The following is a 23,249-nucleotide window of genomic DNA, read 5'->3' as shown; positions in this document are numbered from 1 at the left end:
TGCCCCGCCCCGCTCGGCAGGGGGCCGCGGCGTGGTGCCCCGCGGCAAGGGGCCGCGCCGGGCTGGCAGCCGCACAAAGCCGCGCTCGCTCTGCGCTCACGTGCCGCCGCCCCGCTCCCAGCGCCCATTGAGCGTGGCCAGAGGCCGGGCTGAGCCCTGCGCACCCCGGGCTCGCACCGCGCCGTGGGGGAGGCTGCCCAGCCCAGCCCAGCCCGGGTCCCGGCGGCTGAAGATGGAGCAACCGCCTCAGCCGCGCCCTGGCGCCCAGACGGTCACCACCACCACCAGCAGCAGCAGCTCCTTCACCGCCAGCTTCTCCCCGGCCGGCGCCAGCACCCTCGCCTACGACAGGGAGTTCCTGCGAACCGCGCCCGGCATCCTCATGCTGGCCGAGATCGTGAGTAACCCGCCCGCCGCCGCGTCCCCTTGGCTTGTGGGGAGGGAGAGCCGCCGGGGCTGACTGCGGCTCCCAGTCTCTCTCAGCCGGGCAGGATTCCCGGACACTTCTAGCCTCTCCCTCCCACGCTTTGTGGCTTCTCTCCAGCAGCCTGGGGACGGGGGCTTTGCACAAGGACCTGCCTTTGCGGTGACTTTGCTTTTAATGGTAAAGCCCCTCGCGAGCCCGCTGCCTGTTGGGGAGAAACGCAGTTGCCAGAGTAACGGGTTACATGTGAGCTGATGATTTCTTTAAGTAGCAGGTCACTCTGGGCTGCTTTGTGAGCTCCGGTGTGGAGTGACTCCGGAGTGGCTCCAATCCACCCCATGCAGCTTTAGCTCAGCCTTCCAAAGTAGTGAGCTGCCTGGGTGGAGATCCTTGCAGGACATTCAGTGTAATGCCAAATGTTTTAAAATGTCCTGCATTGAAGACTTGTAAATGCTGAGTCATATTTGCAATTAACTATATTTTAATTCTATTTATTATGTTAGAATCTCTTGTGGGTATCTTACTGAAATGTAACATCATGGTGGTGTCAGCATCAGAGGTTGTAAATCAGTTTCCATCCAGCTTTAAAATTGAATAATCCCCAAAGAAGAACTTTAATGTTTTAGTGTCTGACCCTGCAAACAGATCCATAGGTGCAGACAACTATGCCCCCCCCCCCATGTAAGTCTATCCACATAGATCAGCTGGTGAGGTCTAAATGAGTAATCAAGAAACAATAAATTTTCTATTCTATCAGGGTTTGTTAAATTACACATTTTACAGATAGACCATGGGACTGTTGAGAGGTTGGTCCCCAAAATCTACTCTTTAGGATCATTTTATATGGCTTTAGCCTCCACCTAACATTTTCCCCAAGTTCATTGTCTGCAACAACTGCAATATTTCCTGCACTACAATCAAAACTCCGGCAGGCCAGTGGTTTGGGTGCTTCTAGAGTACAATGCTTGTAATATTCTGTTTGAAATCTCATCAGTAACAGAGCACTTGATTTAGATAACAAAGTAAATGCAGTTTTAAATTACAAGACAAGAACTTGACATTTATCAAGACCCATAAAACTTGATGACATAAACATCTGCACAGAGCAGGGGATGTGTTCTTTTGTCTGTTTTAGCGTTTGTAATGTCAACAACTCTTGCAGGGGAAAAACCGTCTTGGCCGATCAGGATCAGATTTTCAAGTATTTTGTTTTACGTGTTTATATGCTGCATTGGTAATATTAATAAATTTACTCTCACAACACCCTTATAAGAAACTAAGTAACACATCATCCCTATTTTACAGGTGGATAAGGGACTGATTAATCATTTCATTGCACTTTGCATAGGCAGTTGCCCCTGTGCAGAGTTGTTCTACTGGGGGTTTAATGCTTTGTTGCTTCTGTAGATCAAGCTCGTTGCACACACTCGCGATTCCTTATATTCCTTCATTTGCCTCTGCTCCAGGCTCCTGCATGCCACTCTCCCATCCCCCTCAATTTCAGAGACTCCCTGGAAACCTCTACACCCCCACTTCATGTCAGGGGCTCTGTGTGCGCCCCCACCCCCATTTCCCCCCCATGCCAGGGTTGATTGTTCCTCATTTTCCCAGTCAAAGATCTCCTATTCTGCCCCCATGGCAGGAGTTCTGTGTGCACCCCACACTCCTCTGCCCTGCCCCCCAGAGGCTCTGTTCACACTCCCATTCTGCCCCCTTCACTCTTTTACCAGGGACCTCCATTTCACACCTTGCCAAGGCCCTGTGTGTCCCCTATTCTGCTTGATACCAGTCTCCCACTCTCTCCTCGATGCCAGTGCTGTGTATGCCTCCACTTCTGCCCCATTCTGCTTTCCCCTCCCATACCCCCATTTTCACCTTTACCAGGGTCACCTGTTCTCCCCTATTATAACCCATGCCAAGGGTTCTGTGTATGCTCCTATTCTCCCACCATTATTTCTCTGTTTTCTGGGAGATAAGTCATTCAGGGTGTCAAGAACTTGCCTCAAACATTCCCTGAACTTTTGGAATTGATTGGATGCAGTGTTCAAAAGTTATCACATTATATCTAAATATCAAATGTCCAAACAGGAACACCATCAAGTGCAGGATACATCTTGCAAGCTCAGCCAAAAATGATAACAGATTTAGTCTTTTGTTGTTACTTTGCACAGATGTAAATTACTATACAAGCTGCCAGTCAAAATGAGATTGTTGCTTGCTTAAGGCCAAGTAATAAATTGATGGTAGAGCAGGGATTAGAACGTGGGAGTTCCTAGTTGTTGGTCCTGTGCACTGAACGATTAGACGTACTTCCTCTCTGTTAAATTAATTTTTAATTTTTTTAAATCAATTCAATTAATGATTAGAGATCTTAAACATTTTTTTAAGCATTTCAATCCACCATGTAAGTTTCTGCTTGACTGTTTTGCTTTGATGGTTTGTGGAAAGGTCACTTATTTGACCACATCCACTTTCAAGGGCTGAGAATGTAACTATTATAAACTTTCAAAAGACTGACCCAGCAGTGGAGTAATTACCTTATCCATTATCATTAAAGCAAACCAGCCAAATGGAACTCCAGGCTTATGTGCTGTATGGATCCTTAGTGGACCTCTGGCAGAAACAGCCAAAGAAGAATCATGTTACAAGATACTTTCTACTACTTCCTCATACTAGGTAGTAACTTCTACTACTAACCAAAATACTTGCTTGGAGCTGTAATTATTAGATATTGTCAAACAATCCGGAGTGCTTAGGTACCTGAAATGTAAACAAATTCAAGTTTTGAAATATTGGGAACATTCCAGTATCAACATTAGGGCAATTAAAAAAAAAATCAAGCTATAGTCACTGTAACTGTATTCAAAAGAAATGCCACATTCCTTCTTCCACTTCTTATTGCCTTTCCACTCCTTATTGCAACAAGGTTCTCAAGACCACTCACGCTTTCTCTGATAAGAGAAATCTGAATAGGTTAATTGGAACCTTCATAATGTGTGATACAGAACCCATGGAAGTACTGTATGAAGTGTCTCTAGCATAGGTACAATGGCGTGAATTCCATTTGAGACTGAGATTATAGTTCAATTTAGCTGCTTGAGCACTCCACACATACAAGCTCTTGTGTAGACTTCTGGATGGGAGCGTGCTTCTTAGTCTTTGCTAGCCTTACAGACTGAGAATGGTTTCCATAGTCTTTCTGTCTAAACAGAGTCTAGAGATACCTGTTTTGTCCTTACATTAAATTTAGCAATTTATGACCTTTGGAAAAGAATTTCAAAATTATTTTAGTGCCACTCTTATCAGGTCTAACTTTCTTCATATGAAACTTTAAAACAATGTTTGGTATGTGCTTAAGTGCTGTTCTGCATCGGGGTCTAAGATTGTGGTCATGTGTGCTGCAGTAAGAAATTATGCATCAGCCTGAAAAATAGTACTTAAAGACCACTACAGATGAGTTCTGAGCTGTACCAGCTAGTACTGCTGGTTCTTAACTCCACCAATTATGTCAAAGCTACTGAAATAGAGGTTCTTCTAGATTTGTTTTTGCTTTCCCCCCTAACTTTACAGAAGACATCCAGTTGAAATAGGGATTATGACATTGAAACCAAAATAGAGCTTAGTGTGAAAAATAAGTACTGTCCCCAGACTTTGGTCAAACCCTGCCCTTCTTTCCCCTCCTCCCAAGAAGAAATGCCTCCCAAGGCATTGTGCCTGGGCATGACTATTTTTATACAGGATCCATATATCAAAAATGGCACCAAATCACCAGTCAGCTTCTACCTGTCCTGCTCATCCTATGTACCAAACTCACTGAAAGTCAACTTTAAAACTAATCCAAATCCCCTAATCAGGAATTCTAAAAGTTCTGTTTATTACTATGTTGCTGCATAATTTATCAGTCAACCACATATGCGTAATGGTGAGAATACCATTAATGACTTCTAGTTCTAAAAATACAGATCTCTTACCTGGTGTGAGGTAAAGGAAGAATTCCACAGGTTCAACTAGCAAACAGAATGGGTACACGCTTGACAATATATCAAAATTGTACTAGTTAGGAATATGTCTTCACTGCAGAATTAGGTCACGTGGTTGGTTAGGTATTGCCCCTAACCTCTGCCTCCCATTCACACACACAACCCTCTCCTCTCAGTTTAGTGGTGCTTTAAAGCTTGGCTCGCTGGCACTACTAGGGTATAAACTAAAGCTCAGATAACCTGGACACAGGCTAAATCCCTCCAGTGATGAAAGTTCTCCAGTGCGGCCATAAATATAAAGGGAAGGGTAACAACCTTTATGTATTCAGTAATATAAAATCCCTCTTGGCCAGAGGTACAGAATCCCCTTACCTGTAAGGGGTTAATCCGTTCAATTAACCTAATTGTCACCTGACTGGAAGGACCAACAGTGAAAGAAGATACTTTCAAATCTGGGGCGGGAGGCTTTGTTTTTGTGCTGTGTGTGTGTTCTCTCCGGAGACAAAGAGAGAGACCAAGCAAGTAATCCAGCTCCTACTGAATGATAAATCTAAACTTACAGAAATAGTAAGTAATAGCAATGAAATGCGTTAGATTATCTTTTTTGTTTTAGCTTGTGAATTTTCCCTGTGCTAAGAGAGGTTTATCTCTGTTTTTTTTTGTAACTTTGAAGTTTTGCCTGGGGGGGGGGGGAATCCTCTGTGTTTTAAGTCTTATTACCTTGTAAAATTAGCTTCCATCCTGATTTTACAGAGGTGCTTCTTTTACTTTTATTCTTTATAATACAGTTTGGTTTTTAGTGTCCTAAAAACCCAAGGTTCTGGTCTATGCTCACCTTGTTTACCTATCTGGTTGGTAGATTATTCTCAAGCCTCCCCAGGAAAGGGGGTAAAGGGACTTGGGGGAATATTTAGGGGAAACAGGAATTCCAAGTGGTCCTTTTCCTGAATCTTTGTCTAACTCACTTGGTGGTGGCAGCAATACTCATCCAAGGACAAGGAAGGATTTGTGCCTTGGGGAAGTTTTTAACCTAAACTGGTAGAAATAAGCTTAGGGGGTATTTCATGTGGGTCCCCACATCTGTACCCTAGAGTTCAGAGTGGGGAGGGAACCCTGACAAGTGCCTTCCCACAGTTCTCTCATTTGTGGCCAGAACAGATGGGTTCTCCCACAATTCACTGGGAAAGAATCATAGAGCAGCTTGGCTTATTGGAGAACAAAGAACTGTGGGATAGCACCCCCTCTGGAAGTCTAGCAACACACACAGATGGCTACAGACAGCAAAGACAAGAGTAACTTCAGTGTGGCTTTTTCGCACAGGTACTCAGACCCAAGATAAGCTATACCTAGTGCTCAAAACTCAGCTGCCGATTACCCAGACTCACTCTGCAGTGAAGCCATACCCTAGTAAAAGGTAGTGACAGATATTCCTTTAGTATAACCCCTCCAAGGTGTCATGTTGCATTTTCAAAGAAGCAAGAATAACAACTTCCAGAGTTGTCCAGAACAGAAATATCCTCTGAAAAGACAAGATGATGGCTTAGAAAGACATGTTTGTCTTCTCAGGAATTTTATGGATCTGTGAAACAATGACTAGAAGTGCCCCCTCAGAGTATTAAATCAGCTTTTCAAGCCAACTCTTATGGAACATTTTGCAGGAGTGGAGAATTTTCTGGTTGCTAAGCATATAGTTATACAAATATTTACTTTGAATAATGACAGTGATTCCTCCAAGTTGTTGCTGCTCAGAAACATGTTGCTGGCTACAGTATTGTTTTAAAAAAATTGTGTTAGTGCATTTAGTCTTTGTGCTGGATATTTATTTTAAACAAGTACAGCTTAAAGTATTTAGAAGGCTGCTGTGCTACTGCAAGTGGATCAATGAGTTGGCATTCTTTTTAGCTGTGACCAGGCTGATCGTTCAGTTTTTCACCTATATATCACTCCGACACTCTTCAGGGTTATGTAGTTCTTATGAATCTACATCCTTATTCTGGGTTTTTCATTAACGTGATCATTCTTGCAGTTCTGCAGCTATACAGGATTTTGTTTCTAGATTGCATTTCTGGGCAATACATCATGGTTTTGTCATTAAGTCACTAGGTATTTTTTTTACCCTGTCCAAATTTAAGATGTCTGACTCTGGGGTATAATCCAGAAAGATTCCCAATGAATCATCTCTCCTTCTGATAGTATAGTGAGTCTCAGATTAAGTTGGTATCACATGTACTTAGTTCTCTTGATAAAACTGGAGGCTCACCGCAGTACTAGAACAAAAAGATCCAGAGTTGTGGGAAAGAATTTTTATAACACGCATCCCTGAAACATCTCTTCAGTTTAATAGAATTCATGCTAAAAGGCACACTACCTTACCAAATTCTAGCACTGTTCTGGTGAATTAGCTAGTACTAGGAGGGATGAAATAAATTAAAATAGGAGCTGTGGACAGGAACAACTCAGTGAGGGCCTTTACTTGGGCAAGTGTAAAACAAAAGTTTTACTCCATTTTATTGAATGCAGCATCTCCTCATTGGCCTTATGCTTTGCACATCACATAAATGAATTATCAGGGCTTGATTAAGCCAATGGCCCTATCTGCACAACTTTGGAATGCCCCTTCAGAGAGGCAGAGACAGCAGCATGAGCCTTTCTCCCAGGAGTAGCAGGAATCCTGCCCTCCAGCTTCTGGAATGGCAGGACTCTCAGTACTTCCCCCAGTAACTGGGTGCATCTGCCTGGGTGAAGTCAATGAAACTCAAGCACATTCTTAAAATTAAGCAAGTGCTTTGCTGAATAGGGATGGACTTATGCATATGCTTAAAATTAATCACTTATTACTGGGTGTAACAAATTACCTCTGCAGCAGTCAATAACTTCAGAGATTCTTTTTATACACACTGAATGTGAAAATGCATGGCATGAATTCTAGGCCCAGTCCTGCACTCCTTAATCAGGCAAAACTCCCACTGAAGTCAGGTTTCAGACCTCACTGCATTTTAGACTGTTATTCTATCACCCCACTAACCACCTCTGCTTCAGCAGATATATACATATAGTTTCCATCTTCCTTTGGGATCACATAATTGTTTAAAGCTCCATTTCCTGAAAGATCTATAGCTTCCTGGACTAGACCAGTGTATTTCCTTGGAACAAGAGGACTATGTGGGTGAAATACAAGAAAACAAAGTTTGAAAGGTGATGTGTGGAATGTGCCCCAAGCATGAACAGAAACAAAAGTGGGATTGACAGGAGGCGTGTTAGATAACAGAAATGAATGGAGACACTTTACAAAAGTTTAGGAATGTGAGAAATTCCCAATACCTCAACATTTAAGGTAGAATTTGTCTCCTGTGCTATTACTTTGTCATGAGAAAAATGCATTTAAAAATATTCATAAACATAAATGCAGTCATTGGATGGGTAGTGAGTCTAATCAAAATTCCTATGCCTCTTAGTGTCAGTTTTGAAATGGTTCTTGCTGGCATTTATTCTAGAGATGAGCAGTAAAACCTCTGCAGTAATCTTTGAATGCTTTAATTCTAATTAAAATACAGAGCTGGATTAGGGGTCTTCTGGGCTTCTGAGTGAGCTATAAAAGAAGGCTCTATGGTATACAGGAGACAGCTGGACTCTTGTTCATTTCTGGAGTGCTGATACCAGTGTGGTACTCTGCTAGGGAAGAAGTAATTTATAGCCCTCCCAGGCTCTCAGCAATTCCTGTGGAGTAGATCCAGTCCCCTGCATCCCTAGTTCAAGGATGGTGCAGTGGCTGGGTGTACAAGACACCATCCGATAGTCCAGGGACATCTACACCAAACACATCACTGGCCACTGACAGTACCAGGAGGGGTGAGTTGGAGTGACATTGTGAATTGACTACGAGAAAGGGACCGAGAGACTTTTTTCCATTGGACCATATGAACTGGAACCATAAACTCACTGAACATTAAATCTCACCAAATGAGGATCAGTCCATCCTCATCATCATATCCACTCATTATACTCCACACCTGAACATAGCCATTATATGAGCAATATACCCTCATATTTCAGTGTCTGTACTTTGACCCATCAACCTTTTACCCCCAATCGGGGATATTCCTTATGCCATCCAATCTTAAACCGAACTTCACACCCCTTGATGATCTGTATGTTGTTCCCTGATAACCAGAAACTTCTACTTAAACTCTGTACCGTTCACTTTTTTTAAACATCATCTTAATAAATTTTTAATTATATGTGAGGAGGGTGACGTTGGAGGATGTTGAGGAGTGCTCTGTTGCTGGGTGGTGTGAAGGCTTTTCTGGAGGAGTTGAGCTTTTTTAAAATCCACCACTGAAACTAGGCTGCTAGTGAAGAGACCGGGTAGCAGTATTGGTAAAATTACAACACAAGGGATGCAGATTCCTTACCCTACTATTATGTAAATATAGGGCTAAGACAATAGTACAAAGTCCTGGACTTCCCTTCCTATTGGTGCTTCTTCTTCCATGCCCCCCCCATCACTGCCTTTCCCCTTTATCACTGTAAATTTTTCCTTCTTCCCCCATCCCCAAATTAAAAATCTCCGAGTGTTTTACACACATGAATGAATTAGCCTTACAGCACCTTGTGAAGTAGGGAAGCATCATTACCCTACTTCACACCTGGGGAAACTGAGGCACAGACAGGTTAAATTGCTTGCTTCAGATCACATGTAACTCTGGCAAAGCTGGGAGTGGAACCCACATCCTATGACTCCTAGCCTTGTGTATTAACCACAAGACAACTCTTTGACCCCCAACACACAGGTGCGTTGCACTGCTGGTGAACGTCCCTTCCTGCCCTGCAATTGTGGGAATTCTCCTTCACTACTGAAGTCATAATTCACACACACCACTCACATGCAAAGTGGATAGCAAAAGGTTGAGTTAAAAGCAGCACTTGCAAGAGCTCTCACTACTGGTATAGGGGATTCTTCTTAAAGATTAAAGTTTCAAAACAAACACACATTCCTCACAGGAATTCTGAGACCTTCAGAACTGAAAAGGTACCAAGCATTATCCTTATCTGTCCCTTGGCATGTCTTCCTCTGCTGGTGGGCATGCATTCTTATTCAGCATGTTGCTCTCTGCTGGGAGTAACCCTGCCATAAATTCAGGTACCAGACTGTTTTTGGTTTTTTGTTTTTTCTTTTAGCTTTATCCAAAAGTATAAGAAAAATAGGGGACAAAGCGTTGCAATGTGATTCTCCCACACTCATTCCTATTGTAATTCCAATAAAGCAGTAGAAATTGTGCCTCTGAAGGAGCACCAAGCCCTCTTTCCTAGGGTCAAACAACAAATAAATTGTATAACCTATCACATATTCTAAGGAGCAGCACTGTTCAGTAAAGGTAGGAGCCAATTCCTGTTTGAGTCATAGAAGTGATTCTTCTATCACTTAATGGAGTGACACAGGTGTAAGTGATGCAATTTCAGGGGAGCAACTCCTGGTTTACACAGAGTGATAGGAGAATTAGGTCACTGCTTTCAACAGGAGTTGGATCAGGTCCTAAGAGGGATTGGTGTTATTCCCTTTCACTTTCATAGTTTAAGTCTAAGAGATCCAGTTAACTTGGTATTATTAAAACTAACGATGACATCAGGGGACTAGATTAACAATCCATTTACACATGCCAGTCAAATACAGTATATATAAATCCTATAGAACTATTGGGAGTGAAATGTCTATTTGGGGAGAATAACATCTACAGCCATAACTGGGGCTGTTTGTGTTTTAGCTGATGACTTGACACGCTCAATTTAAAAGGACCTTTATCAAGGACCTCCGCTTCATACCAAATGCCTGAACACAAGACTTACCTTGTTTAGTCAACATCCCTTTCCATGACTGCTTTGTCCAGGCCAGGATTTAAGGAGACTCCTGGTGACACTATGCAGCACAGACTGTGTTTATATGTTTGTTTAGTCAGGGAGCTAGGCAGCCAGAGAATACACAGGTGTGTGGTGTATGTGTGCATGTGTTGTACAGAAATTTCAATAACGAATCCCCTTTATATTTATTTGCAGCACTGCAATCTTGGGAATGTCACTCACAGTAGAGAAGAAAACAGTAAACTGCAAGCTCTGAGCTGTGTGTGTCATGCTGCAGAGTAGCTGTGACTTGAGTATGGGAAAGAGTAGAGGAGATCTGTCTGGACAAAATGTTGCATTCAGGAATTAAGGAGTTGGTAAAAGCCCATGATACTGTTTGATCGGTCTTGGACTTCTGAGTTACTGTCTGACTGGTGAGGACCGTGGTAGCACAGACTCTAGCAAGGGTCAGGTGAGGTGAGGGTGAATTCACGCTTGGATGCCCATGATCAGGGCTGTAGAAATAGAACGTAAAAACAAATGCACTATTGTCCTGTGTGTGCTCGGAATCCAACTGTTAAAAGACATCAGTATTTTTTTGTTTAAAATATTTTACTGAATACAGTACATCTAGATCTGCAGTTGGTCTAATGTTTAAAGATCATGTAAGCATAATGCATCTTACTACAAGTAATTTAATCACTTGCATCAAGATCATATACATATATTATACATGCAACTATGTTTAAAGAAATTATTAAAGTTAGAAAGTCAAAGATTCAAAAGTTAGGAGATGCCAGAATTAAGGTTTCTTGTACAACCTTTGTTCAGCCCCCTTGTACATGTATATTATGATGCAATTTTTAATTATATGATCATGAGGTCCCTTCCAGTCCTAGACTTTTATGAGTCTGTCTTATGCATTTGGCAGACAGGATAGGCTCATTTTGTAAAATCTGCCGCTAGCTGGGAGTGAAGTCAGCCAGGAACTGTAGTTTTATTACAATGGCACCTTATTTCATCTCCAAACTGCAAGGGATTTATGCTATTAAAGAACTCCTGTGGAAAAAGGCAAAAAAGTTCATAGCCATCTTAATCACCAGCAGGTTCTTTGATGGAATTCCAAACATTTTATGTATCTGGGTGTATAGTGCATTCATTAGGTGCAGGTGTAGAAGAGTGATTATCTACCATTGCTGAAGCAAGAGAGTCTGGTATTTTTAAAATGTTGGGTTTTGAATTAAAACATTGTCAATCCTTTTGTGTCAGTGAATAAACTGACCACCAATTGACCTTCAAGAAAAATATCTCTTCTACCCTATGGGATTGTATTGAAGTATATTACAGTACAAGTAAGCGCATAATAGGTGTTGTACATCTTCCTCTAATGTAAGGGGAACTGGCCATTGTCAGGGACAGAATACCAGGCTAGACAGAGTATATATATATATTTTTTTTGTTCTGGTATATGCTGTGACTGTTTCTGTATTCCCGTAAAGTTTCCAAGTGGGAAATACTCCTTTTTAAAAATAAATACTGTAGTTACACAAACCACACCAATTCCAGTAAAGCTGACCTTTGTGTTTGGGATTGATTCTTGCATTGACAGGGTTTGACTCGAGAGGGTGATGAGTGGGAGGAGATGATCCAGTTTAATTTATATATGAGGAGATAATAGAGAATGGAAAGTCCCTTTATGTATTTTTATCTATTTAAGTCCTGCTAACCGATGCTTGGGGAGTTAATGTACAATGTGAATGTATACATCTGAAACAGTAAATTTGTAAAACAGATACCTCTTTGTGTTAGGTCTTATTTTATGGCAAAAAGTTAACCTTTTAAAAGACTGTGCAAAACTAGTATTAAGCATGCTACATGAACACACAAAAATCTATAGTTGTCATGAGACTGGAATAATAAAACAACTTTTTAAGTCAAATTGGTAATTCATCTATGTTAATACAAAGCAGAGGGTATCTATACTTTTTTTTTTAATGAACCGTTCCTGAAAATCTCTCTCACCTTATTTAGCATGTTACAGCTGGGCAGCAATCTGTCTTAAGCACACGCTTAACTTTAGGCATCTGAGAAATCCCAGTGAATTCATTTAGACTACTCAGGTGGACATGGGTAAATACATGCATAAGTGTTTGCAGAATTCAGGGGCTTACTCTTAAGATATTATGCTTATGCTGTGTTATTCTTCAGAAGGTAAAGTAGTCTTACCAGGAGGAAATTTCATTCAGCATATTTATAAGATTTTTCCACTTTTGAAAAAAATTTTGTTTCAAAGGCAAGAATCATTGAGTCTATACACACTAGAGTAATCTATCCAGATTTCATTTAGAATGTTCTATATAACGTTTTAATAAGCTCTTTGGAGATTTCTTTCCAGAATTTGGTAATCATAAAACATGACCAGACACATTGTACAAAAGACAGTCTTTTGTACAACGTGTCTGGTCAAGCAGACACTTTGGCCTGCCTTTTCATGCGATAAGACTTTTCTGGCAAATATTTGCCTTGGGTAAGCAGGACAAGATAATCTGTTAAAGGTGAGTGAGGGGAGTTCTTAGAAAGTCTCCCATCAGGCTGAGTTAAAATTCAGTAGACCACACAAGCAATAAATGAAACAGAATTCTTTAAGCTTGGTTACATTTATTTTTCACGTTTTTATCAATCTAGATAATGGAATGTCAGCCTCAGAGTTGATCTGGCTAAATAAATAACTTTCATTTTGAAGGCTAAAAACCTACATTTTGTGTTGATTTAGGGGGATGCTGTCAACTTTAATTTAGATCTCCAAAATAAACATTTTACAAATCATTATGTAAATAGAAAATAAGTATGAGAGAGAACTCTCCTTTAACATGGTGCTTTTTTATGATAACACTATACACATGGTGCATGCAAACAAGATTACCAAATAACTGAAGGTACAGAGAGCGTCCAAATCAGTTATTGAAAACAAATCCAGTCTAAGATAAATTGTACATACATTGCATTCATTACAAAGATCAGCTCTTGATTCCCAGGAAATGCATAGCAAATCTCCAGTTGACTTCGGTGCGCCCAGGATTCGCCTGTAGTCACCACATACAAAATAAAACAAATGCATTTTGAGAGATAAGAACATGAAAGCGTAGTTGGAGAGGAATTTGAGTTTAGTGATCAACACTTGTATTGTTTGTCTGGCTTTTATGAATCAACAGTTTCTTCCCAATAAATATTTCTGGTTGTTTCTGATGTGTTTGCCCCTAAGTATTTGGTAGAAGAGATCAGAATGGTGAAGAAAGACTGATGTTTTCAGTGGTTGGAATGAATGTTACATGTGTTGTGGTGTGACTTGGCTGCACACAAATAATGTCATAGCTCAAAATCCCAGGCTGAGTTTTCAAGTTTTGGGGTTAGAAAAATACAGCTTGTAAACAGCACACTTGACATGGGAATGGTTGATAGGCTGAGGGTCGAACCCTACAAATGCCATTTTTATTTTCAGAGCTAAACGTACTACTGGGGGAATTCTGTGCCAAAAATTTTTGCACACAATATTTTAAAATTCTGCATAATTTATTTTGTCAAAGTAACAAAATATAATCACACCTGTTTCAATTATTTTGGTAATTTATTTCAAAATACCTGTCAGCAAGTATGTCTATAATAATACGGACAAAAAAGATTCAGGATTTTTTATTTTTTTTAACAAATAGATTCCTTACTATGCAAATAAATACAGAACGTTGAGTAATTCATTTAAATTATAGTACAGAAACTTACTTGCTGCATTCCTCAGAAGCAGTGCAAATACTTGGGGGAGTTGGGGTAACAGAGGAGCTGAGGAAGAGGGAAGAAGCCTGGGAGTGAACCTGGAAGGTTGCTGGGTGTGGGTGGGAAAAGTATGGAACAGGGTTTTTTGGAGGGGGAGGGATTGTTGCGGAGCTGTGGAGCCTCTCCCATGGAGACCCTGACTGACCCCTAGTCTATCCCATTCAGTCAGGCACGTGCGGCCCCACAGCCTTCCTCCCATTCAATCACTGGCACAGTGCTGTCACCCCACTAGCTCCTGAGCCCCCGCCCCAGTCTGTGTCCCCCCCCCCCCCCCAGCCCTTCTGAACCCAGTCTGTGACCCACTGTGTCTGCCCAAATACATTTGTTAGTCTCTAAGGTACCACAAGGACTCCTTGTTATTTTTACTCTGTCTGTATCTCACGTCCTCACCCACCTATCCTGTGCCTCCTAACCTGGTTCTGTGGGCAGGGTGCTGTGATGAACGCATCTGACTGCTGGCTATTACTGCCAGTCAGCCACTGGCATGGCGCTGCTGTCCTAGTGCCACAGCAGCCTCTGGTGGGCAAAAGGGGGAACTGCAGCACTTCTCAGGCAGAATGTATTTTCTGTGCAGGAAAAAAAAAATTCTGCACTGGACATGAATTATGCATGTGTTCAGTGGTGCAGAAGTCTCTGAGGAGTATAAACCGCACTTTAGGGAAATGTTATCTGAAGTTAATTCACTTTAGTAAAATTTTATTATTTGGTGGTATTAATAGATTACATGAAGCAAACACAAGCTACCTGTAATAACATTCCTTAATTGAAAATGTGCAAGAATACTGGTTAGACATCTATTGGACTTGAACGTCTCTTATCCATTGAATGGAAACACCAGAACTCAAGAGTGAGTCCTGAATGAGACTTAAGTTGTTGAAATAACCAAATGGGGAAAAAACAAACTTTTAACACCAGTTGTATCTGTAACTGTTTAACTTTTATTTCAAGAAAGAAAAAAATAAATAAGCAATCTTTGGATCAAATCCTGAGATGTGCTGAGAACCTACAAGTTCTGTTGGCTACAGCTCCCACTGAAGTCATGTGTAACACTTAAGGATGTTGCTTTTTATTGGACTTGAATATCCTGGAATTTTGACACAAGATTTGCTGTGTTGAACTGTGGGTTTGTGAGAAACACTCAGCATTGTTACCACATTATTTAAGGCTGCTTTTTATATATCACAGTACTGGCAACCCCAAGTGTTCAAAAATCATGAGTCAGCCCTCCAGAAATAATCATATTTATTTAAAGAGAATGAGACTTTTTTTTAAAAAAAAATACACATTGAGTTCTTATTTGCCGTGTAGTTTTTGAGCCTTTAAGGGTCACACACTCACGCTATTCTCTGCAGTCATGAAGGCTAGAAATGTGTTTCGTTTTTCATTCAAAAAAAAAAAAAAAAAGCTGAATTTCATGAAATCATGTGACTCCAGGAGCTAGGGCCTAAAGAAAATAATCAAGTACTCCTAATTTTATTGTGAATCGTTCAGAGTTGGCATCACTGCCATTGACTGCACTTTTCAGCTCCTCCAGTCTGCAAAGAGCAGGCCTAAGAAAAGGATTGAGCATAGAATCCCAGGACTGGAAGGAACCTGGAGAGGTCATCTAGTCCAGTCCCCTGCACTCACGGCAGGGTTAAGTAGTAGACAAATACCTGTCAGGGGTGGTTTAACCTGCATGGATGTTCTAGTAGGACAATAGCGTCACACTTGGACCTCTGGGACTCGGGACATGGTTGCCCTGGGATGTAGGAGGTGTTGATTTGATAAGGTATTATCTTTTATCTTTTTCTGATCAACGTATCCCCATTTAATGCTTTGGACTAGGAGTTGTACTTGGCTTCTTGGAGCTCTGTATGTACTGTTTATTGAAATTGTGCTTGGAGACAGCTGTAGTGGCACAGGAGTCAGCAAACAGAGCTGTAAACAGGGGAGTTTCAGTGGGAGTTCTGTTGGAGGAGAAGGTGGGAAGGCTATGACAGACACAGAGGCAGCAGTGGGAGTGACCCATGTAGTGGAAGACACAATGAAGATGACTGGCTGTGGAAGCTGCTGTATGTACATGATCCTGGAGGGGGTACCTGGTAAGAGCTTTGTCTGCATGAAATGCCATCCGATAGAGCTGATGGAGGAAAAGATCCGAGGTTTGGAGATGCAGGTGGAAAGTCTGGTTGAGTTTAGAAGGGGGTTCGAGAAGCTTATGGAGCAAAGACATGAGGTATCTGAAGGGAAAAACTCAGACTTGCAGATGGAAGCAGGAATGAGGTGAAGAAAGTGGTCAGTGGAAGCATGTGACTAAAAGAACCAGGCAGAGGAAGAGACGGGCTAGTGAAGGAGAAATAGAGCTCAAGAATAGGTTTGTAGAGTTGGAAATAAGAAGGGGCTCAGCAGGTAGTTCCTGAAAGTGGAAGGGCAAGGAAGAAGAGAAGAGCAGCTAGTCCTACAGGAAAAGGGGAAGAGTCAATGGAGACTACACCAAATATGAGCCCCAGGAGGATACAGGATGGGTTGAAGAGGATTACAAGGGAGAATAGGAATGGAAAGAACTTGCAGCCAGAGGGAACAGGGGATAGACTGGAGAATAGCACAGTCACCAGGAAAAGGCAGGTCTATGTGATTGGGGACTCCTTTCTGAGAAGAATAACCAGAGCTGATCCAGAGAATAGAAGGGTGTGCCATCTTCCAGGTGCTAAGATACGGGATGTAGACCTGAGGTTGAAAAGGATCCTAAAGGGAGCAAGAAAGAATCCCCTAATTATCCTTCATGTGGGAACAAATGATATGGCTAGATTCTCGCTGGAAAGTATTAAGGGAGACTATGCTAGACTGGGGAAGATGGTTAAGGAAATTGAGGCTCAGGTGATCTTTAGTGGGATTCTGCCTGTTCCTAGAGAAGGGCAACAAAGGTATGACAAGATTATGACTATCAACAGATGGCTTTGGCAGTGGTGCTATAAGGAGGGCTTTGTGATATATGGCCACTGGGAGGCATTCATGGACGGAGGACAGTTCTCTCGGGATGGACTTCATCTGAGTAGGGAAGGAAATAGACTTCTAGGATGGAGGCTGGCACAACTGATTGAGAGCTTTAAACTAGGAATTTGGGGGAGATGGTTGGGAGATGTCCAGGTAATCTCCATGCCAGATTTTAGCATTGAGAGGGAAGAAAACAAAGTAAGAAAGGATACAGCCGTAGGTAGGAGAATGGGTATAAGGAGGAAGGGCAGTGTGGATACCAGTCTAATAGGTTATACTGGCTGTAGAATGGCCGTGCCTAATTAGGTACAGAATGCGAGCAAGGCCAAACAGCAAAAATTAAGATGTTTGTACACCAATGTGAGGAGCCTAGGTAACAAAATGGAGGAACTAGAGCTACTGGTGCAGGAAGTGAAACCAGATATTATAGGGATAACAGAAACATGGTATTGAAGGGTATGTGCTGTTTAGGAAAGACAGAAATAAAGGTAAAGGTGGTGGAGTAGCATTGTATATCAATGATGAGGTAGAATGTAAAGAAATAAGAAGCGATGGAATGGATAAGACAGAGTCCGTCTGGGCAAAAATCACATTGGGGAAGAAAACTATTAGAGCCTCCCATGGGATAGTACTTGGGGTGTGCTATAGACCACCGGGATCTAATATGGATATGGATAGAGCCCTCTTTAATGTTTTGAATGAAGTAAATACTAATGGAAACTGCGTGATCATGGGAGACTTTAACTTCCCAGATATAGACTAGAGGACGAGTGCTAGTAATAATAATAGGGCTCAGATTTTTCTAGATGTGATAGCTGATGGATTCCTTCATCAAGTAGTTTCTGAACCGACTAGAGGGGATGCCATTTTAGATTTGGTTTTAGTGAGTAGTGAGAACCTCATAGAAGAAATGGTTGTAGGGGACAATCTTGGTTCAAGTGATCATGAGCTAATTCAGTTCAAACTGAACGGAAGGACAAACAAAAATAAATCTGCAACTAGGGTTTTTGATTTCAAAAGGGCTGACTTTCAAAAATTAAGGAAATTAGTTAGGGAAGTGGATTGGATTGAAGAATGTATGGATCTAAAGGTAGAGGAGGCCTGGGATTACTTTAAATCAAAGCTGCAGACGCTATCGGAAACCTGCATCCCAAGAAAGGAGAAAAAATTCATAGGCAGGAGTTGTGGACTAAGCTGGATGAGCAAGCATCTCAGAGAGGTGATTAAGAAAAAGCAGAAAGCATAGAGGGAGTGGAAGATGGGAGGGATCAGCAAGGAAAGCTACCTTATTGAGGTCAGAACATGTGGGGATAAAGTGAGACAGGCTAAAAGTGAAGTAGAGTTGGACCTTGCAAAGGGAATTAAAACCAATAGTAAAAGGTTCTATAGCCATATAAATAAGAAGAAAACAAAGAAAGAAGAAGTGGGACCGCTAAACACTGAGGATGGAGTGGAGGTTAAGGATAATCTAGGCATGGCCCAATATCTAAACAAATACTTTGCCTCAGTCTTTAATAAGGCTAAAGAGGATCTTAGGGATAATGGTAGCATGATAAATGGGAATGAGGCTATGGAGGCAGATATTACCATATCTGAGGTAGAAGCGAAACTCAAACAGCTTAATGGGACTAAATCGGGGGGCCCAGATAATCTTCATCCAGGAATATTAAAGGAATTGACACATGAAATTGCAAGCCCATTAGCAAGAATTTTTAATGAATCTGTAAACTCAAGGGTTGTACTGTCTGATTGGAGAATTGCTAACATAATTCCTATTTTTAAGAAAGGGAAAAAAAAGTGATCCGGGTAACTACAGGCCTATTAGTTTGACATCTGTAGTATGCAAGGTCTTGGACAAAATTTTGAAGGAGAAAGTAGTTAAGGACATTGAGGTCAATGGTAAATGGGACAAAATACGACATGGTTTTATAAAAGGTAGATCGTGCCAAACCAACCTGATCTCCTTTGAGAAAGTAACAGATTTTGTAGACTAGATTTCAGTAAGGCGTTTGATACAGTGCCACATGGGGAATTATTAGTTAAATTGGAAAAGATGAGGATCAATATGAACATTGAAAGGTGGTTAAGGAATTGGTTAAAGGGGAGACTACAACGGGTCCTACTGAAAGGTGAACTGTCAGGCTGGAGGGAGGTTACCAGTGGAGTTCCTCAGGGATCATTTTTGGGACCAATCTTATTTAATCTTTTATTACTGACCTCAGCACAAAAAGTGGGAGTGTGCTAATAAAGTTTGCGGATGATACAAAGCCAATTTGGAGAGAGACTGGGATATCATACACGAAGATTTGGATGACCTTGTAAACTGGAGTAATAGTAATACTATTAAATTTAATAGTGATAAGTGTAGGGTTATACATTTAGGGGTAAATAACAAGAATTTAGTTGTAAGCTGGGGACAGATCAATTAGAAGTAACGGAGGAGAAGGACCTTGGAGTATTGGTTGATCATAGGATGACTATGAACTGCCAATGTGATATGGCTGTGAAAAAAGCTAATGCGGTCTTGGGATGCATTAGGCGAGGTATTTCCAGTCGAGATAAGGAGGTTTTAGTACCATTATACAAGGCACTGGTGAGACCTCACCTGGAATACTGTGTGCAGTTCTGGTCTCCCATGTTTAAGGAGGATGAATTCAAACTGGACCAGATACAGAGAAGGGCTACTAGGATGATCCGAGGAATGAAGAACCTGTCTTATGAAAGGAGACTCAAGGAGCTTGGCTTGTTTAGCCTAACTAAAAGAAGGTTGAGGGGAGATATGATTGCTCTCTATAAATATATCAGAGGGATAAATACCGGAGAGGGAGAGGAATTATTTAAGCTCAGTACCAATGTGGACACAAGAACAAATGGATATAAACTGGTCATTGGGAAGTTTAGACTTGAAATTAGACAAAGGTTTCTAACCATCAGAGGAGTGAAGTTTTGGAATAGCCTTCCAAGGGAAGCAGTGGGGGCAAAAGACCTATCTGGCTTTAAGATTAAACTCGATAAGTTTATGGAGGAGATGGTATGATGGGATAACATGATTTTGGCAATTAATTGATCTTTAAATATTCATGGTAAATAGGCCCAGTGGCCTGTGATGGGATGTTAGATGGGGTGGGATCTGAGTTACTACAGAAAATTCTTTCCTGGGTATCTGGCTGGTGAATCTTGCCCATATGCTCAGGGTTTAGCTGATCGCCATATTTGGGGTCGGGACGGAATTTTCCTCTAGGGCAGATTGGAAGAGGCCCTGGAGGTTTTTCGCCTTCCTCTGTAGCATGGGGCACTGGTCACTTGCTGAAGGATTCTCTGCTCCTTGAAGTCTTGAAACCATGATTTGAGGGCTTCAATAGCTCAGACATAGGTGAGAGGTTTCTCGCAGGAGTGGATGGGGGAAGATTCTGTGGCCTGCGTTGTGCAGGAGGTCAGACTAGATGATCATAATGGTCCCTTCTGATCTTAATATCTATGAATTTATGAAATCTAATGCATATACCTCCTCACGAGAGCTGGGAACATCACAAGTTGATTGATAATAACTGGATTTCAAGTAAACTGAGACTGCCACTGACAAGGTCAACACTGTGTGTGATGGAGGAACTGGAGGAAGAGGGTCAGATTTCAGGAGGGACCTAGTTTGGTGTGACACCAAAAGGCTCAAGGTGGGCCAAGCTACCACCAGACAAATATAACAGTGGCCTCAATACATGCTCAGTAAAGATCTCTTTCCTACAAATACCTATCTGCCTGCCACATCACTTATTTCTAATAAAACATGGTGACAGTGATTTGTCTATAAGAAGCTGTGGAGCACAGCAGGTAGCAGCGTGAATCATGGCACACACCGCCCACAGGTGCCCTTGATTATTGCAGACAAGAACCTAGCCCAGGTGTGGACCTGAAGGAAGCAGGTATTTGAGCTATACACAGATCTAGCCATCCAAGATGAGGAGTAAAGAAAGAAATTAATCTTTACGTTATCTCATGTGAGAGCATGGTAGAGAACTATAAGCCAGTCTCAAGCTCACCACTGCCTCAGCAGTAGCAACTGTGTTCGCAGCTGTAGAGACCATTGTTCTCCCAAATGCAATGAAACTGTGGGGGTGCATAAGTTCTTCACAAAGGACAAATATGAGGGGGAAGGAATAGATCCCCATGTGACAGCATTATGGACATCCGTGACTTGGGACTGAATGGGTTGTGGCACAAGGGACTAATGCCTGCCTGAGCTGTTGCCCCAAGAGGGGAATCTCATCTCCAATAGATCTCTGGACATGGCCTATGCAGCAGAAGCCTCAACACAGGATAGAAAACCGTAGGAGTCCAAGCACCCACAGTGGTGCATGCTATGAGATGGAAGAAAGGAAGAGCAAGGCAGTCAGGGGTCTGTACCCACAATGAGTTGCATTTACTGTGGTAGATAGCCCAAGGGGGAAAACGAAAGTGCCCTGTGCTCAGACAGCATCAGTGTGGGGAGACGGAACAATTTTTTAGATGCATGTGCAAAAACAGAGTTGGGCACTGGAGGGATTACAGTAGAGTCAAACAGAAAATAGAAAACGGCAGAATGGAAATGATGACCTGTCCGAGGAAGCAAGTGACACAGTACAACTGCTCAGCCAAAGAATTTCCAGCTCTGGAAGAGGGCACTCCAGAATGGATCCAACCTTTGGAAAGAAACAGGAAAAGGTGAACTAATGGAGTTGTAAGTAGTTCAGTGGCTCCCAGATCACATGAGGTGAACACTCAGTAAGGACAAGTTTTATGACAAACTGCAAGCGTCTACAAACCAACAGAGTGGGGAAGCGCAGGAAATCACTGCATGTGAATCATTGAAATGCCAAAAGTACCAGAGAGCATAGACACTGAGAATAATTCTGTGGCCAATCCTTCAGAGTAGGAGGAGAATCGAGAGAACCAGGCTGTCAGATTTGGAAAAGGGTAAAAGAGGCAGAAGTAGTGTGGTCCAGGTCTGGTCACCTTCGAAGAAACTAAATTTATCTTTGGAAGTACAGGCCTAATTGAGTCCATGGTAAAGATGTGACTCATCTAGGCTAAGTACAGTAACCTGTGGCCTAGAGGTGTTTTGTGGAAACAGAAGTTCATTAGTTAATGTGTTGGTTTATAAAATGGGGGAAAATGTTGTATGAGTAGAATTGGAAAAAGAGGCTCGTGTTGCTTAAGATCACACAGGAGTTTGGTGGGACACCAGGGACTAAAGAGTGCAAGATGGGGCAAGCTGATACTAAACGAACACAGGCCTCTATACATGCTTAATAAAGATCTCCTTCATTCAAATACCTGCTTGTTGGGTCACGTACTGCTAATGAAACAAGTTCCAACCTGTGCTAGGAATATAGTCACATTAGCTAGTACTGCTTAGTATATTTGGGGTTACATACTCTAGGATCACCCTGCAGAAGAATAACAAATTAATTGCCAAGGTATGCCATTGTTCCTGGAGATGACATACTAGGAGTAATGTTTTTGAGAATGATAGTGTGACATGCCACTGTAATGTGTCATTGCCATAAATGCCTCTTTTCCTAAGACATTAATGAATTCAGAGTGGATCAGTTCAAGTATCCATAGATGTATAGGAGAAAAAGAAGAGTATGGGTAAATGGCTGCATTTTGGTGTTGTTTTCCAATGCAATTTGTTTAATCTGTATTTGCCTGGGGAAAAAAACAAACTAACGGTGTGCTAGCTGGCGTTGATTCTGCTGGGAAAAGGTGAAATGGACTCTAACACATTGAGGTGGATGTCTCATGTCCTCACCCAGATTTAGAGAGAGAGAGAGAGGACCTGTAGCAGCAAAAACCAAAAAGGAAGGTCTGGGCTGAACTTTGTGTTTGTAATTTCTGGGTTAATAAAACCAAACCCTGAAAGGGGGTGAATGTTAGGAGAGCAAGTTAGGAATGTTAACTCTTTGCATCTTCACTTAGCTGTGTTTGAATGCCTGAGAAGGCATATCTAGAAGACCGTTGAAAATTGACTTTTAGGGTACGTCTACACAGCAATTAAACACCCACAGTTGGCCCGGGTCAGCTGACTCAGGCTGCCTGGCTGTAAAATTGCTGTGTAGATGTTCAGGCTCGGGCTGATGCCTGAGCACTGGGACCCCAAAAGGTGGGAAGGTCCCAGAGCCCTGGCTCCAGCCAGAGCCCTGGCTCCAGCCCGAGCCCAAACATCTACA

General features: G+C 41.9%; 1 protein-coding gene across 2 annotated transcripts in view; it reads left to right on the top strand.

The window, feature by feature from the left end:
* Positions 1 to 232: 232 nt before the first annotated feature.
* CMTM8 (CKLF like MARVEL transmembrane domain containing 8) overlaps positions 233 to 23,249 on the top strand; it is a 45,297-nt gene continuing 22,280 nt past the window's right edge. For both annotated transcript variants that reach the window (XM_077809302.1, XM_077809301.1), the window contains exon 1: positions 233 to 397. In XM_077809302.1, coding sequence (XP_077665428.1) covers positions 233 to 397 — 165 coding nt within the window. The remainder of the gene's footprint in view (positions 398 to 23,249) is intronic.

The sequence above is a fragment of the Eretmochelys imbricata genome, chromosome 2 (genome assembly GCF_965152235.1).
Source record: "Eretmochelys imbricata isolate rEreImb1 chromosome 2, rEreImb1.hap1, whole genome shotgun sequence".
NCBI classification, from domain to species: Eukaryota; Metazoa; Chordata; order Testudines; family Cheloniidae; genus Eretmochelys; species Eretmochelys imbricata.
The sequence above is the reverse complement of the archived record's forward strand: the minus strand, read 5'-3'. Positions and strand labels throughout refer to the sequence as shown.